Below are 19,287 nucleotides of genomic sequence, written 5' to 3'. Positions count from 1 at the left end.
GTAAAACTGTACTGAACTAAAAAATGTCTGTGATGAAGGACTGGGTTTGTAGGAAAAGCAGGTACAGAAATATTCAGATCCCTTCACTTTTATGCATTTTTAAAAAATTATTTTCCCCCCCAATCAACAAACAACACCCCAGAATGACAAAACAAAAACTGGATTTCATAAATTTCTGCAAACTTATTGAAAATAAAAAAACTGAAGTATCACATTGACAACAGTATTCAATTGATTGCAGATAATTAGGAAATGTTTGCATAAAATCCATCTGTCTATGCAAGGGTCTTACAGTTGGCAATGTGTATTTGAGCAAAAACCAAGTCATAATGTTGAATGACTTGCCTGCATAGTTTAGAGACAAAATTATATTTAAACACAGGTCTGGGCAAGGACACAAGAATTTCCAAAAAAAACAGTGGCCTCCATACTTCTTAAATTGAATACGTTTAGAACAGCTGCAACCCTTCCTTGATCTGGCCAACCAACCAAACTGAGCAATCCATGGAGAAAGGCATTGGTAAGAGAGGTGATCATGAACCCAGTGGCCACTCTGGCTGACCTCCATAGAACCAGAAGGACAACCACCTCTGCAACACCCTGAGCAATCTGGGCTTTATGGCAGAATCCTCTCCTTTGTAAATGACATATTAAAGCCCACTTAGAGTTTGCAAAAAGGGCATATGACAGACTCTCACACTGTGAAAAACAAGATTATCTGATCTAATGAAACAAATATTGAACTGTTTTTCCACAATTCTGACTGAAATGTCTGGAAAAACCCAGGCACGAGTCATCACCGGAACAATCCCACCATTCTCTATCATTGCATCCATCATGCTGTGTAGTATTCAGTCACTGAGACTGGGAGACGAGTCAGTGTTGAGGGAAAGCTGAACAGAGCAAAGAGTCAGGCTTAATGAAAACTTGCCTCAAAGCACACTGGAACTCCGTCCGAAGGGACAATTTCCAACAGGACAATGACTGTAGGCACAAAGTAAAGACAACACAGGATCAGCCAAGAAACAACTCTGGGAATGTTCTTCAGTTGCACAGCCAGAATCTCGCCATGAACACAATGAAATATCTCTGGGGGTACCTGAATGTAGTTGTCGTCTTGACAGGTTTCATTTAACCTGAGAGAACTTCAGATAATCTGCAGAGAAGAATGGAAGAAAAATCACCAAATCCAGAGGTGCAAGGCTCGTCGCGTCATACCCAAGACTACTCCAGGCTGTAATTGCTGTTCCAAGAAGCTTCAACTAAGTACTGAGTAAAGAGGCTGAATACACGTCAATTTTTTTGACTGCTTAAAAAAAAAAATAATAATTTGAAAAAATTCTAATATTCAGTTTTCCCTGGCTGAGAAACTGATTGCTGCTTGATGGCGGAAAAATGGAATTTAAATGATTTTAGCATAAGGTGGCACATAAAATATGCAAAAAGTGAAGGGGTCTGAATACTTTCTGAATGTACAGTAAATACAATTCAAGTATCTCAAATACGAAAGAAAATCAAATCGGCCAGTGAAGTGTTTAGCTAGAGTGGTACATGATGGCTAACTTTAACCTTAAGTTACATTAGCAAATTCAAAGTTGACATTGTGTGAAAAAACTACCAGCCTGGAACAGCAGAATGCAAAGAAAATTACATCATATGCAAAAAAAAAAAAAAATAGCCAAGAAACTGGTGTTATATTTGTATTTATGTACAAATGATGAGAGAAAAAACCATGACATATGCATCCAAAAAAAAAAATTAATTTAAATAAGTCCTTTAAAATTTGTATCTTTCATCTACGGATTCAAAATCGTATTTTAGTGGCTGCACAGTTTGACCCATGAAATCATCAATGTTTCAACAGGAGTACACTAGTTGGACGTCTCCTTCACATATTTATGGTAGATTTTATGCAGCTTTGCAATTTCTTTCTCAGGCGGTTCATTCCAGTCATACCAAAAGTACCACGACGTGTTCTCATTCACTCCAGGTGCACTTGGAGTTTTGTTGACGGCACTATGCAGATTGGTATAGTTTTCAATCCTGAATTCCACAAAAGGAACTCGATAGGGAATTAGACCTAAAAAAAAAAAAAACAAAACAAAAAATTTTAAAATCTACTGCTGATCCAACTGGCTTTCATTTTCAGTATTAGTCTTTTGAGCCAAAAGATTTTTCTGAAACTTTAAATACCTGTTGTTTTTGTGTGCCAACCCTAAGACCACTGTAACACATTTGTTTTGTAGAATCTTCCTCCTAAAATTCATGTCAGTAGACTGTTACGATATTTACTTTAAAATTACTGTCTTATCAGTTATATGGTTTGGTTAAGTTTAGAGAAATTAAAATTAAGCATTAATATAAATAACTTCTCAAAAACTAACAAAAATAACCTTCTTAACAGAATATGTGACACATTTAAACAAATACTCCCCCCTAATTAAACAGTAAAATTCACAGGATGGCATGCAAAGGACCTGAAAGTCAAGATATTTAACAAGTGCATCTCTGTGTTTGGGGGTAGCATGAAACGCTGTAACCAATTTCCATTGCAGGAGAATAAAAAAAGATGGGGCTGGTGGATTACATATTTAAAACTTTTATGTTAACATCTGGGATAGTGGGGAGATGGCATTCTATGGTTGTATTTTCATACAAGTAATCCATTTTATTTCTGATGAAAACTTTTCTTATTTTACATTGTTTTTTGTTAAGGCTTACTGGTCTTAAATTAGAGAAATTAATTTATTTCCCTTGTGGACAGGAATAAGATTTGCAAGTTGCCAGTAAATTGGCATCTCTTTCATGTGAAGTATTTGCTGGAAATGCTGTACATCTGCCAATGAGACAGAAACAAAAATGTTTTTCAGCATTACTGCAAAATTTCACCAGACTTTACTTTTGATTTTCAACCACCCAAATTCAAATTCCAATTTGAAGTATTTTGCATGGAGCTAACAAATCTTGCCCCTTACTTATGTGGGTGTCCTGCCACATCCCAAAAGCTACACCTGTCAGGCCGCCTGACTAATGTGAACTGGCACTGTATAAATGTGGCAGGGATGAACAGTATCCAGGTTAATGGACAGTCCTGCCCCTCTAATGCTGTAATTTCAACAAACAGGTTTGGTTATTAAATTAAAGGCATAAAAATAGACTAACTGACCTAGGTCATTAATACTGTGACCCTGCTTACTCCAAAGGATTATAAACCCCCCAGATGGTTATTTTCATCAGGAAATATTGCTGAATAGTCCTTTTATTCACTCACATTCTCTCTCCCACACACAGCCAGATGGGAATATCTCCCAACAAATTTGTAGGATGTGTTGGCTGATTTATATTATACTAAGATTTGTCTGGTGCAGATGAGACAGCTTACATACTGTATATATGTCCTCTGTACTTAGTGTACGGTACATTTAAAAAGAATTGCTTGCTTATTTATACTTTTCTTTTATCCTATTACAATTTATATAAGCACTCTCAGCCTTTCTCCTAATTACAATAACCTTATAAGAATAAATTGAACAGAACAAATACTGTAAAGAACAGAAGCATTTTGAAGTTAATATGACTTACTCAAAATTTCTAATAAGGATATCAATGAACCAACAACAATATGCAATAGAGAGATAAAAAAAACCTATCTACTGCATCAGCAGCATAGACCATTTCAGTTTCATGATTTATGTTTTACAGTGTTCTTGATTCTATGAATTTCACAGTATTCTCTATGAGGTATCACACAAGCATTAATGGTAATAGGATACAGTAATATTTTATTACTGAAATACTATTACATTTTGCTTTGAATTCCTTCATTCCTTTTTCCAAATACAACTTTCATGCAAAGACTTGGGGCAGGTATTTTATCAATAAAAAATGTGGTGCAAGTATACATTTATAGGGAGAAAAAACAAAACAGAGCATTTCACTTTTAAATCACTTTTAGCAGATCAACATTGTTAACGCAAAGAGATGTATTTTCATATAATTGTACAGCGGTCATCATCCATGTACAGTATTTAGGTATATCATGTACAATATAGCCTGAAAAAATGGACAGCCAAACACCTTCGGTCTATACACTCATTTTTCTAATACACAGAAGCACTGGATTTGACTGAAGTGTGGAAATGGGATAAAACTGTACACATGCCATGTCACATTTATTGGCACCCTTTTGAATTATTCAAAATTAGTTTTTCTGGAAAGAACTATATTCTCATGGCAGTGCATTCAGAATCACGTGCTAAAACTTACAGCCATTTTTATTTACACCAATATCAAATAAATTGCAAAGCTAAAATCTATACAATGTTTGTGAACACATATATCATATTCTTATAATCCATGCATTAAAAAATATATTACGTGTGTCATATATAAAAGTGTGTATAAGCTGAACTTTAGTAAAACACTTCAACATACTATATGGGCCAAGTGCCCATAGACATTTTTCTTCCAAAGTTGACCTGCTTTTCCTCCCTCAGAAAAGGGGACCTAGAAGAGGGGCACTGTTTTCAGAGTGATTAGAGATGCTTCAAAAGAAACATCCATGATCTACTGAGAACTGAATTATTCGTCACCTTGAGTTTAATATTCACCACCAAGGTCTACTGACTATAAGATACACCCAAATGGACTGAATAGATCTGAAAGTGAATAAAAAAAAATAAACTTTATATACCTCTCTCTCTCTTTTTTTTTTTACATCATGGATCATAAGGCACATACTAATTCAGCGTGAGCAGGAACTCTCAACAAAACTGAATAAAAAAAAAATAAAAAATAAAAAATCAAGTGACAAGAGAGATATGAAGAAGGCAGATTCACCAGCATTTGTGTGTCAGCTTTCATCCCTACAGACCAATGAATGTCCACTTCCATTACCTCAAAACACCACTCAAATGTACAGTTATTCCCAGTTTCAAATAAAAACTAACAGCGTCAGATCCCAAGGTGGTAATGTGTATTATGATCGTGACTGAGAGAATAAAAGTGAAAAAAAAAAAAAGGTAACTTTTACAAGTCCTATAAATGTACACCGTCTGTTATAGGCGCAAACCAAATTTATGTGTGTACTGTATAATAACAATAAGAGCAGCACACTACTCAAAACGGCAAATATAGGAAGCAGTCGGGATCGAACCAAGGACTCTTGATTACAAGTCAGCAAATCTTACCGCTACGTCACGGAAGCTGTTGTCTTTTCTTTAAACCTTTTGTGAAAGTGTTTATTTGATCTTTGGACTTCAATCTTCATACAATATATAGTTTATCCCTACATTTTGTCATTTACTACTAAAATATGAAAAATGTTTCTGTTTTAAAAATGTGTTTACACAGATTATTGTAGAAACGGAACACACATGAAATGCATGTGTTCCAAATAAAGATCTATTATTTCCACTCAAACTCCAGCACTTCACTCCGAGATAATCAAGGCATGAGCTGGGAAACTTTGTGAACATTCTGCGGTAGTGGGAGGATGGAACAGCAGGCTGCTTGCTGCTTGTCTTAATCGGCACATTTACAGGACAAAAGATGCTGGCAGAGAGGTACGAACAGATTTAAGGTGGAGCGGATCTACAAGTTTTTTCGTAGGTTCTGGTAATTCTAGTGTTAAAACTTACCTGGACCATTCTGAAGTTTTAGCTCTACCATATGCTGCACATTAACCTAGGTATGGGTTGAAGGTCATGGGTATTCAACCAGGACAATGACCGTTAAAGAACATTAAAATAAAAAAGCAACAATCTTTGTCCAAAACCTACCTAGAGAAACCAAAATCCCCATTCAACTTCTTTGACGAAGAAGTTTCAGATGACTAATCTGTTTATAGGTTACAAAAATTATACAAGAACAGTACACCCTACCTACAGTTAAAATGGTGGAGATTTCAAAATACAGTGGGGTTGCTTTGCTGCCTCTGGTGCTGAAGGTCTTAAACATATTAAAGGAATCATGACACAAGAGGCTTACTAAGCTATTATAGAGCATTATATGCTACCCAGCATCAGAAAACTATGTATGGGTTAAAGATTTTTGGTCTTCCAATGACCCAAAAAACACATCCTAAACACAAACAAATGGTTAAAAAAAAAAACAAAAAACTCACAACTGTGTTAAACCTGCCAGCAATAAGTACTGATCTTAGCCTAGTTTAAAACTAGAGCTAGACATAGTGTCAGTAGAAACTACCTGTAGAAAGATACAAGATGTTTATAGAGGGCTGGAAGAAGAATTTAGAAATGGTTGTGCAACCAAGTATTTAAAAAAAGGGTGCATATAATACAATTCATATTGAGTAAGGTCGCTGTCAAAAAATAACTCGTAATTATTTAAGCCAAAATTACATTTCACATATGTCAATTACACTTGCACTGCTGAAAATGACGAGTCCAATTCTCAAGTGTGAGCAAACTGTCAAAAAATACGTCATTGAACACACAAAACATTTGCTATCGAGGAAGAAACAATCAATATTTGTTTCTATGCATGTGCCACAAAGGTAGAAAGATTGAGTTGCTTTTGAGAGTGATAATACTTTATAACTGTCACAATGAAATTAAACAATGACAAAATGTGATTAACAATAACTGAGAAAATGAAATTAAATTAAGGGCGGTGTGTTTTAAACTTTACATAACATCTTAGCCAAGCGTCCAAATGTCTGTTATACATGGAGCTATACAGGAGAGAGATATTGTGGAAGGCTCCCAGTCTTCAGATTTCGGCACTCTTGGTCACAGATTTGTGGTTAATAATAAAATAACTGACTGACATAAAGGAATAAGGAACAAAAGGCATATTTTGTGACCTATATTATTTATACTTGCATTTCATGTTATTATTAATGTTACAATTCACAATACTTTTCATTTTTATTATTTGCGTATTTATTTATGCATTCATCCAATTTCTAAACCTATTTTTTCCTGAGCAGAAGCAGAGTCACAGGGAATCTGGAGTCTATCCTGGGAATCATGAAGCACTTTTCTTTAGTCTGTGCCAATTAAATACCACATAAATCTCATTCATCAGATTACAGTGTGCCAACTTTGCCAATCTGTACGGCCCATGTAACTATGTTGGGCTGACGGAAAACTCAACTGAAATTTAAAAAATGCATTAATCTTGTCACAAAGTTATTAAAATTAGGGTGTTCTAGTGCCATTTAACCCTTCACAATGGTAACTGAGCATCTCAACTGCAACATAAAAAATAAATCTTGTCACAACACTATGAAAATAAGGGTGGGAAAATGCTGCACAACGCTCTACACTGCTTGTTAAACATCAAAGTTAATCCTAGTCATTAAAAATGGGAATGTGACAAATTTGCCAGTCAGTTTGAACCAGGTACTCACATTGGTCTGTGCAAACCTCAGCTGCAACTTAATAAAGGCATCTGCATTTTTCAAAAATGTGACAACTAGGTGGTCCAACGCCAATTTCCTTGATTGCCAAGTTTTCCAGTCGGTCTGATCCATGTAACCCGCACTGGGACAGCAAAACACAAATGCACTTTAACAAAGGTATTCACTTTTCTCTGAAAATTACAGTGGGTCAACGGCATACTACCCTGTATAAAGCCAGTCGAACATCACATTGAAATCTGTTCATTAGATATATGGGAATATGACCAATTTGACAGTCCTTTTGACCCCTGTACCGAAATTTCAACTGCAACTTAACAAAGGCATCTTTCTTTTCTCAAAACTAGTGTAGCCCAATGCCTTCAAACCCTCTGCAGTGATCATTAAACATCCAATTTCATTCACTAGATATGGGGATGTGTCAGCTTTGCCTGTCAATTTGACCCATGTACCTAACTCATATATAACAAAGGCATCTGCCTTGTCACAAAGCCGTGAAAAATGAGGGCTGTCCAACATTACCCAGCTCTTTACTGTGCCCATTAAACATCAGAGTACATCTTACTTATTGGATATGACAGTGTGCCAAGTTTGTCATTGAGCTGGGCAAAACTGAACTAAAATTGAACATTGGCACCGGTCTTGTCACAAAACTTTGAAAATAACATTAGTCCAACTTGATGCAACTCCTTTGTATCCAATCAAGTAGAAAGTCAATTTCTTTTTTTCAGATAGAGGGCCCATTTTAGTGATGCACATTAATATCTTTTTATGCTGCAGAATATTTTGACTAGTTCTTAATGCTGAATAAGTAACTGCATTGCACTGGTTGTGTGAATAAGAAACTGGCTGGAAGCGAATACCGTCAGGCTCACATGAAATGGTCACGCTCTCCCCATATCTCCATGGGCTTTACGCCAGTCCTCCCGAAGTCTCACATGTGAAATAAATAGAAGGTCCAATGGCATACCCCTGTGATGGATTAGCGTCACAGCCTGGACTGACTATTCACTAAACAGTGTTAGGGAAAACTCCCGTCTTTGACCTCCAGTTAGATCACAAGCATGTAATACCGTGGCGGCGACAAAACTGATGACCAAAGCTTTTGCTCATTTACATGGAGTAGGATCTCTTGTCAAAAATCACTCCATTTTTCCACCTTTGTGGCAAATGTGTAGTAACAAAAATCAATTGTTTCTTCTTCAATAGAGAGTGCCTCACGCATCCAATGATGTATTTTTGACAGTTTGATCATGTTTGAGAACTGTATTCATAAATTTTCAAAAGTAAAATTATTTTTTAGAAGCAAGCATGATTTTCAGAAGCAAACATAACATTAAGAAGCACAAGCGTAATTGACATGTGTGAAATGCAAATTTGATTTAAATTTTTACAAGTTATTTTTGACAATGATCTTACTCCATGCATTCGGATCTTATGTTAACGTTTTTCTGTTAAAAAGACCACATACAAATTGAAGAGAGATCTTTTTTATTGTGTCATTTTGACATCCTATTAAATATTCTAATGATCAAAAATATGCCCATATATTTCTGAAGATATTATACTTGATATACGTAAAATCCAATGGTGAAATATAATACTGACAACCACCACTATATATTCTTCTGGATAAACTTTAGGAGGGGATTGGTAAAGGGCAAAAAGGAAACTTACCATGACCTCTGGCTTTCTCAATTTCTTTTACTAAGGATTTCTGCTGCTTTCTGCATAATCCTATTATGGGGGAAAAAAACACACACACACATTAACAACTATCAAAAAATTACTAAGCAGGGATGCACCGATACAGATACCATGTATCTGGATATCTGTTAACTAGGAGTTGAGTCCACCTATGGTCAGCCATTTCTGTTACCTCAAGCTTTGAGGTCTCCTACTAGAGATGCTTTCAGCTTTGAAAAGCTGAAAATGTATGTTCGTCTGTGTTAAAACACAAAACGTAATAGAAAATGTTACCAAACTCTATACAGGTTATTACAATTAAATTGTGTTTGCCTCGTAAATAAAGAAATAAAAATATAAAAAATTAAATAAAATAAATTAAAATAAAACATGTAAAAAATTCCAAACAGATGCATTCATAAAAAAATAAAATAAAAAAATGTTGCTTATGTCTAAGAAGAAATTCCAAAACATGAATGTGATAGCTAATTCATTAAGAGAAAAAAAAACAAACTTCGGCATTTAAACTTAATGAACAGCCTTTTATACAAAATGCATCATAAAATAATGAAGCGGTTGTACACTATTTTGGGGTTTGAGGTGTCTAACAGCAAGTACAACACACTGCCAAATCAATGCAACTGACTCATTTATTTGAAACTTTAAAACACCCCCCTTTATATTTTCCTCATATCTTTATCATGGTGAAAAATCTTGTTGCAGTTGGCAAAATCCCAAAGCAACTTATTGCTTCCTGCTTACATAGTTATTTCCAGACACAAGTAAGGAGAGACACATTGTATTAGTTATTACAGACATAAGACAAACTATTATGGTAGATATATTCTGCAGAAAGGGAAATTAACATTCTTCTTCTTTCGATCTGCTGCAGTTAGGGGTTGCCACAGCAGATCATCTTCTTTCATATTTTTCTGTTCTCTGCATCACCTGCATGTCCTCTCTCATCACATCCATAAACCTTCTAATAGGCCTTCCTCTTTTCCTCTTGCCTGGCAGCTCAATCTTTAACATCCTTCTCCCAATATACTCTGCATCTCTCCACTGCACATGTCTAAACCAACGCAATCTCGCCTCTCTGACTTTGTTTCCCAACCGTCCAACTTGAGTTGGCCCTCTAATATACTCATTTCTAATCCTGTCCATCCTCATCACACCCAGTGCATCTTTAACTCTGCCAGCTCCAGCTCCATCTCCTGCTTTCTGGTCAGTGCCACCGTCTTTAACCCTTATAACATAGTTGGTCTCACTACTGTCCTGTAGACCTTCCCAGAAAGAGAAATTAAAATTATTATAAAATTAAAATGCAATCTCTTTTTTGCCATTTATTTTTTCAAAGTCTACATGCAAGGATGCAGAAAAAAATAAAAATACAATAACACCATTTGCAATTTCATTTTCCACACACATCAGTCATTTGTGAAATTTTTAAAAATAAAATAACTCTTGTCATTTCATTTTCCATTATGTCTTTTAATCTTCCACACCTGTCTTAGTGTGTCATGATTAAAATGAAAATGCAAACCCCATAGATTTGCTTTTTCTTCATGACATGTGTAATAACTGCTAAAATGAACATGCAATATTTCCTTTGTATTTTCTTTTCCATTAGTTTTGCAGTACATATGTGACAAAATTTAAAGAAAAACTCAAAATGGATAAATCAATCATAAAGTCCCTGTTCGGATATTCGTTTTAACTCTGAACAGCAATGACGATGCAAAAATGAAAAGCCAAATGCAAACAGGCACTGGCATCACCTGTTGCTCACTGAATTTACATTTTCCACTTTGCATTCCTTTACTGGTATTGAAATCTTTGGCCCCAGTTTTAGAAGAATTTTGATGTGACACTAGTGAGATGGCAAGCTCAAACACAGAGCAGCTTTCCTGCCAAAAATCCAATTCCCATCCACTCCTGTTGTGATATCTGGCATTTCTGAAACTCTTCTGAACTCTCCATTCCAACAGTTTCAGAGTATGTATTATACTGTAGTGGGATCAGTTTACAAGTGAGCCCTTAAGTTGCCTTCCCAGTGCAAGGGATCTCATCTGTAGCTTCAGGAACCGTTTTGTCCAAAATAAACCAAAGTTGTGAAAGCGAGTTGAGAGTTGTTACAGAGTAACCGATGCCAGGATGAGTGCCTTTAGAGTGTTGAAATGTTAAACGATTTCTGTACTAAAAAATAAATTGTCCTTAATACAAGAGTCATAACCATATTTCATATGTGTGGTCATAGGGGAATGATGGACTTGTAGCTTTGAATGCCTACTAGACAGTCTTGGTGTCACGATTACTCCTAAACCATTAACAGCTATGTTTAATGTACTCCCAGATGGGCTTAAAATGGAAAACGATAAACCGACTAGAATTGTCATTACCACACTACTAGTAAGAAGACTTATCTTTCTCAATTGCAAAAATCCCAGCCCACCTATTTTAAGTCCGTGGTTTAGTGATACTATTTAAAATTGGAAGAAAAAAAAATATATATTCTTACTTAGAGGATCTGTCCAAAACTTTTTACGAATAAGGCAAGATCGAATTAATCAAATCTTAGAATAAGCATTTATACTGGGGAAGAGAACATTCTCCATTCTTTGTTGTTTTTAAAGGTTTGCTCATGCTGTTGCTCTCCATACTTCTCTCAGGTGGGATTGAATTATGGTTTGTTAAGTTTGACATGATTGTATATAAATGTTCTTCAAATAAAATCAAAAAATGAAAAGATAGGTCATTTGTAATAACACAGCAGAAGTGTTTTAATATTTTACTTTAATGAAACATCAAACTGAAAAGTTACTAAATGAAGCGGTCAAAGTAAAGCATTTGGGCATGAGAGGAGTTCGGAGCAAACCATTTATCAATTTAGAAAGGATGGGTAGCATGTCTTTCAGGTTGTGATTAATAAGGATGATGAAAAATTATTCACATCCTAGTGGGTGCTGGAAGATTTTGCAGAATTGTGTCCATTTCTGTTCCTGGGAAAGTGTTGCTTTAAAGGTGATGAAGGTGAGAATATTGCCTTGAGACTGACAGACTGGAAAAGTGTTTTATTTAAGCAGAAGGGTATACTTCAATGACCAGAGTATCAATAACCCCGGTTTTGACTGGAAACGCCTGTGCATGTAAAATGAGACTACAGCTGAAAACTGAATATCAGATACACAAAGATATGCTTTGTGAACTAAGTAAATACCTCAAGGTAACTTGTATGAGATGCTACATTAGGTTGGGTTACAGGGATCACTACTATTATGTGTCATTAAGTGTTCATGGAACAAATTAAACATTATATTTGGCACAATATATTTAAAATGTGTAAAGATCTCTGCAAAGTGCAAAATGTGTCAACACTTCTGTTCATAACCCTCACTTGACAGGAGGGTACCATCTTTGTTATTTGCAGAAGATGTAGTCCTCTTGCCCTCCATTTGATAGCAAGCATGTACTGGAATAGTTTAGAGTAGAATGTGGCACAGAAAGAATTAAAATTATGTGTTTTAAATCCAAGTACATGGCATGATAGCCTGGAGGAAGACTTACTGTTTTTCAGGTAGCTTAATAGCAGTGGAAATTTCCAAAAAGGAACTGGAAACCAGAAACTAAGATTAGTCTTCCCAACTTAGTCATTCTCACAACTGTCACCAGGAAAAGTAGATGCAAAACGAGATGAAACAGTACTAAATGCATGCAAGTGATAACACACAATGTTGCATTATTTTCTACCAAAAGAATAAGCAAACCAAAGTGACTGTTAAAGATTTATTTTTCAAGAAAATTTTACCTACCAGTTTTGGTTGCATCATGTATTACTCCTGTGTGACTGCTGATAAACTGATCTAAAAGCTTGATATTCTATATAAAAAAAACATCAAGAGAAAGCAGACTATATTATTAACTTTGAAATACTTTTAATATGCATGTTCTAATTTTTAAGATTTTTTAACAAACAACTACTCTCATTCATTTAATACTGAAATGGTAGACCCATGAAATGCTGGAGGGATCATCTCTCTCCACTAGCATGAAGGCATCTGGAAGTCCCCCAGGAGCAACTGGAAGAAGTTGATAGGGATTGGTTGGCCACATTTGTTCAGCTTGATGTTTTGCCACCACATCCCAAACCAGAAAAAGCATATTGATAATGATGATGAAACAGTAGTAATGGAATAAAACACTAAATACAGACTAGGTACTAAAACTTTCAAAATTAACATGCTGATTTATACCTGCAACAGCCACTAGTTTAATACAAAAAATGTTTAGAGTCTTTGTATAATGAAATTAAAATGTCATTTACTGAAAGAAAAATTCTGTTGAAAATTCTATTTTGATAAACACTCACTCTGTAGTCCATAATTATATTTTTATCTCTGCATACAGGACAGGGGTTGCCACTGATTTTATTTCCTCTCTATAAAAAAAATTATTCAAAAACAGTAATAAGTAATGTTATTCAAAAAAAAAACAATATATATAATATAAACAAACCAGTTAATAATAAAAACAACAAGGTTAAATTTAAAACAGGCAACTACAAATTTTACATATTATGTGGATACCATCTTTTTCCAAATGTTTGTTATCAGAGTGAACATCAGAAATATGTTAAATATATTTATGTGTGTTTTACGAATGGCCTTATAACTGTATGCCCTTGCAAGAGACACTATATAAAATATTAATTACATCATTTAGGAAGAGCTGCAACCTTCAAAAACATTAAAATTTGAATAGTAAAGCAGGGCTTACAAATCTGCCTTTCATCTACAATAACTGTTCTCTATAAACTGGTCTGAAAATATAAAGATCTGGGCATGTATATGTATTTGTAGGTGGACGCTGCATTTTGAAATAGCCAGACCACCTGTAAGTACAGAGAGGGAACAAAACCTCATACATACTGCATTTGAATCTTAGAGACTTACAGGCCACCACCTCAGCCCCTACTCGCTACACAAGTATACAGTTCAATAACCTGTACAATCAGTTCTAAATCTTATTTAGTATGGCATGAGGTACACAGATAGCATTTGATGTCTAAAAGCCAGAGGTGATGGATGAAACCATTTTCTGAAGCCTGACAGAATATGTCTGCTTAAAATGCCACAGGCACTTTGAATTTATTAACAGGGCATGGTAACTATACTGTTGTTCTGATAAACCAGGTGCTTGATGTTGAGAACCTGATAGTCATACTGTGTCAACACTGCATCTGGCATTATTACAGGGGGCACAAATAATCTACTCTTTGTGCCATGAGAAACCCTTTATAACGTGTGCTTGTCAGGTGTTGCGGGAACTGTAAGAAGACAATTAATTTGTCATTTGCTTCAGTAAAGTCATTAGCCAGTAAAGTTCTGGAAGCAAGTTCTTTAGATGGATAAGAAAAAGAAACCTCAACAAAGTGACTGCTGAGTAGAGAAAGTAATTAACAGACAATACAAAGCATTTTGGTGTCTACATTTTTGCTAGGGAACTTCAGAATCTAAACTCTTGTACCAAAGAGTAACCCTTTTCCCTATGACGTTGCAGAGGACACAGCAAATAACCTAACTGAGAAAATGACCCACACCATAAACAAAGGACCACATGGCAAAGAGGAAGAGTCAAATGAAATGAAAGAAGAGTCCTCCTCTTCAACACAGAGTAACAATAGCATCAACTCCGCACAACTAGACGTCACCTTTAAAGGCTTGGTATCATAAAACTGTTTATCTGTACCAAGATTACTTAAAACCCTAAAGAGCCAGTAAAAGGCCAGCTTCTTTGGAGCTGCATGTCTGTCTTCTATATTTATTATACACAGTTATTATATTTCTATAATCCTTGGATTTATCAATAAACTGTATTATTTTGTTCTTTAAAATGAGTGTGCATCAGTTACCTTGCTACAAATCTAATGGCCAGAAGACCTGCCTCCTACAACAGAGAAAGGTTAAGAAAAATAAAGTAGCAGCCTTACCAAATAAATAAATTACTGGCATTGCTGAAGGCAAAACTGATAATTAACCGAAGTTAAAATCTCTCACTTCCGTATACTGGATAAAACAGATTAATAATTTTTCACTATATTTTTCAATGACATTAACTTTATACATATATTTAAGGCTAGTAAAAACCAGCATACGTAAGCCTTTTCAAGTTTTGTGCTATGATAACTAAATAGGATTTTTCCATATTGGTGAATTTATTGATCTCTGAACTCCCACTTACTCTTTTCAAATAATCTGTACTGTACTCCTCATGCAAGTTTTATTTTTCTCTGGTCAATGTAAACTACTGAATGTATAAGTTACACTGAAAATGTGTAGTAAGAATAATTTTACCCATCTAAAGATAAGGACAGGCTTTGACACAAAGGTCTCATAATACAGTTGTAAGAAAACGTTTGTGAAGCCATTGGAATTCCCTGTATTTCAGTGTCAAAAGAACAATTTTTGCAATTAAAGCAATTAAAACTGCTTGTGTGTTTAAAGTTTAAGAAGATTTTGGTTGTTTATTACTGAACCTTAGTTGATATGAGAAATTAATACAAAAATCCAGGTAATTTCAAAGGGTTCCCAGTCTTTGACTTGAAATTGTATAGCTATGATTCACTTATTAACAAATACACAGTAAATCACCCAAGAACTAAAAATAATTCATAAATTACAGAAAACCACCTTTGTGCTCATACTCACAATACAAGTTTTACGTGTCTTCTGGGGTGGAATTCCACCCTTATGGTTTCTTCGATAATCAGCCCAAATTGGACGGTTACCATATTTTTCTATATATTCTAAAAGAAAAAAAAAAAAAAGTTAAAAAAATAAGAAAGCACACTCTTTTTGCAAACACTTGACATATTCCTTTCAAAGATCAAATTTCAGTTACTCAGAGAGCAATTTATAATTTTTTATTCTAAATACTTTGGCAATAAAAATATCTCTCTATTCATATTCCATTTATAGTTCCACATCCTAAAGATGTGTGTGTTGGTTTAACTATTTACACTACATTACACCCCCCATAAGTAAGTGTAATGAACATGCCCAAAGGCATACAGGAATCTTGTTCAGGCCTTCCCTCTACTTTGCAAGTGATAGGTTTCAGTGCCACATCTCTGAACTTGATTAACATTTATGTATTGTTTATAAATGTGCATATACTCATTTCACAGAAATTAGGAGGAGTGCCTTTTGCTCTGTTAATAATAATTTAACAAGGCAGTTTAACCTTTTGCATTACAGTGGCCTTGTACAAAAAATTATAGTTAAAAATACAGGTGCAAACTAATTTTCAAGCTTAAGAGAATGTAAAAGAGATTCAATCTTGTCCATCAGTTTTGCTTTTTTTTAATTTTACATAAAGTATTTAGCTTAAACTGACCTAATTTTCAGCTAAAGACTTTGCCATTAAGAACATGTAATTTATAACTCATCATCACAAATGTTGAATAAATCTTGATGTTTCTGTACTTTTACATATCAATTGAAACCTAGTAGATAAGCAAACATCTGTTGGAAATAAACATTATCTAAGCTCTTCCACTAGTACCTGTAAGTGGGCTGGTTCCCAATTTATATCCACAATGTTTTTTTTCTGAAAGTCAATGGATAAACCCTGGAAACGAATATAGTTTGCTTGGTTCCTGCTTGGTACATGGAATACATAGACACTGGAGAAGCACAGTAACATCTTAGTTATCTGAATGTTACAAGTTTATCACAGTTGAAACTTGGAAATTAAATTAAATAATTACATGAATTTTGACTATTACAATGCTGTACTATTAATGGTGAAATATTCTGAACACAGTGTCAATTAAGTCCGTTCCGAAAACCCCCGCCCGCCGTCACACAAGACATGCTATTGTTTAAAAACAAAAACTAAAAAAAAAAACATTAAAATACCTTCACTTTCAAAATATTCCCAGGGCTTTTCCTTGTAACGCTCTGTATTGTCAAAAGGATTTTTGTTAGCGGATGTGCAAAATAAGCTTGAAATGGGCTTAACAAGATGCAAATTCTTATGCCAAGTCTGGAAAGGAAGCTGGAAAAAAACAGATATAAAGATTATAAATCATAACTATAAATTTCCAAATAAATTTGACTGAATACTGTGCAGTTTATCATAAACATAATCAGTAACATATATAAATACATTTTACAAAACAAAAATGTAAGAATTTCTAAATTTTACACATATAAAATATCATGTATATTTATTACATTCTGCAAAAAGCTTGAACCATACATCTAAATGTAATGCAGACAAATATGTAGTGACAAATATGTAGTGAGTAATAAAATTATATAATGCCATGCAAATTATTTCAAAATAAGAAACTGACCTCCTTCAAATGTCAACTTTGCTAAGATTAAGGTCAGGGAAAAACACTGAAGATCTGTACAGTTTACAAGACCAACATATATTAGATCAAGAAATGTAGTTTGAGAAAAACCTAAAGAATTTAACAGGACACAAGAAGTAGGGTGTTAAAATAACCACCAAATACTCATTGACCAGTTTTCTAACCTGCTTCATCTAGTTCAGTCTGACAGGAAACTAGTGTCTGTCCCAATGGCACTGGTTGGAAGCTGACCCTGGACTGAGTACCACCATCATCAAACTGCACACTCAAGTATGCAGTTACACTCTTTCATACAGGGCCTATTTAGAACTGCCAATAAGAATGTTTTTGTATATTGGTGGAAAACCGAAGTACCCACTATCAAGAGGAAAACCCCATGTACCTACAGGAAGAACATATCAATCCCACATAAAGAGTAATGTACATTTGGGATTAGTACAGGTGTAAAATGATTTCATATAAAAATAGTACCATCTAATTAAAATAATCCTCTACACCTTAAAATATTCAGTAAGGGATCAGTGAAGAATAAGAAATGCAATATTACATCATTTTCCACTAGTTAACATCACCAAAACACTGGCAAGTATTAAGTTAAGTATTAAGTTGCCAGTAATGCAAGAAGAACTGAAAGCACCGCTAAAAGTTTTTACTATATTCTTTTATACAAGTAATACCATTAGCAATTTGTCTCATAAACCTTTAAATAAATCATACCCTTGGCTCAAAAACGATGAAATGATGCCATTTGCTTGTATACTGTGAGGTGTAGATGTCAAACAAAATTGCATATATAAAGCCATGCACAGGTCTACCAGGCAAATGTGAGAGTACCTGCACTGTACATTTATTTGTTCCGTAAATTTTACCATTCAGAGGAAAAGGACCCTTAACATTATGGTGAACAAATTTGGATCCCGAATGAAGATTACAGGTATTTTACAGCGATCGTCCAGACTCAGTAGAACTGGGGTTAGAACATATAACTTTGAGACAAAACGATCAGACTTATACTATGTCAAGTAGAAAAAGTGTACCCCGCGTATCCTTCAGGTATTTAAAAACACCGCTTCAGTTATCCTTGTGACACTGTTACTGCATTATGTTGCCCCAGGGCAGATGACACAAAAAATTCTCCGGTTACTTTCCATACTTATACTTATAACTATAAAAAGCGGTACAGTTTTTACCTGTTCTGCACGAAAGATGGTGAATAAGACACCAGACGAAACAGTCGACCCCAGTCTTAGCACGCTATGCAAGCGAGCCGCCATTTTGACATCCTGAGCTAGGGTAAAGGAAAAATAAACCACGTGATTATAGATGCCGTAGACTATTTTGACGTATCGCGAGAAGAAGAAGAAGCAGTGCCAGGAAATATACGTGTGTGTGTCACTAAGCGCAGATCGAGTAGGTATTGTAGATCTTGTAGTGAATGTGTTTTTTTTTATTTTTTGCAAAACGGACACCAAGAAGCATTGATAAACAGAACATGTCCCTTCACCCTTTTATTTCGGCATTTATCGGGACACTTTTGGCTTTTCCGGCGCTCTCCTAGACAAGGAATTGTTTCAGGACTATAGTAAACTGCCACGCCCTCTTAAGTTATCTCCTTTTTTAATTGTCCTTAGGCACTGTAATTGCATATTCCAGACCCTTGCACTAGGAAAACTAGCCATTGCATCATTCTAGAGAGAACGGCTTAAAAACAACACCAGTTAATAACTTCGATCTGGGGACTTTACACATTTCAAAGAAAGATAACGCATAACTACCGGAATAAGTTTCATCATGATTCGGAAATGGTTAATGTGGCATTATTTATGGATGAATATTAGTA

The 19,287-nt window shown here is 34.9% G+C and overlaps 1 protein-coding gene across 1 annotated transcript; it reads right to left on the bottom strand.

Annotated features, from left to right (window-relative positions):
* Positions 1-1,684: 1,684 nt before the first annotated feature.
* Positions 1,685-18,761, bottom strand: mrps18b (mitochondrial ribosomal protein S18B). Its single transcript, XM_039769999.1, has 7 exons — positions 18,638-18,761; positions 16,987-17,125; positions 15,775-15,872; positions 13,437-13,505; positions 12,880-12,946; positions 9,062-9,121; positions 1,685-2,080 (listed from the first exon to the last, which is right to left on the bottom strand). The coding sequence occupies exons 1-7, from the start codon at positions 18,719-18,721 to the stop codon at positions 1,872-1,874; spliced, it is 726 nt and encodes a 241-aa protein (XP_039625933.1). The 5' UTR covers positions 18,722-18,761; the 3' UTR covers positions 1,685-1,871.
* Between the last annotated feature and the right edge of the window lie 526 nt (positions 18,762-19,287).

Source organism: Polypterus senegalus, chromosome 11, assembly GCF_016835505.1.
Source record: "Polypterus senegalus isolate Bchr_013 chromosome 11, ASM1683550v1, whole genome shotgun sequence".
In the NCBI taxonomy this organism is placed as follows: Eukaryota; Metazoa; Chordata; class Cladistia; order Polypteriformes; family Polypteridae; genus Polypterus; species Polypterus senegalus.
Note: the sequence above shows the minus strand (reverse complement) of the source record. Positions and strands in the feature narration are given on the sequence as shown.

Excerpts from the sequence above, each read along its gene's own strand:
- mrps18b (XM_039769999.1), bottom strand. The coding sequence starts at position 18,721 with ATGGCGGCTCGCTTGCATAGCGTGCTAAGACTGGGGTCGACTGTTTCG. Across the intron at positions 17,126-18,637 it reads CCATCTTTCGTGCAGAACAG|CTTCCTTTCCAGACTTGGCA; the intron begins GTAAAAACTGTA and ends GTTTTTTTCCAG. Across the intron at positions 15,873-16,986 it reads GGAATATTTTGAAAGTGAAG|AATATATAGAAAAATATGGT; the intron begins GTATTTTAATGT and ends TTTTTCTTTTAG.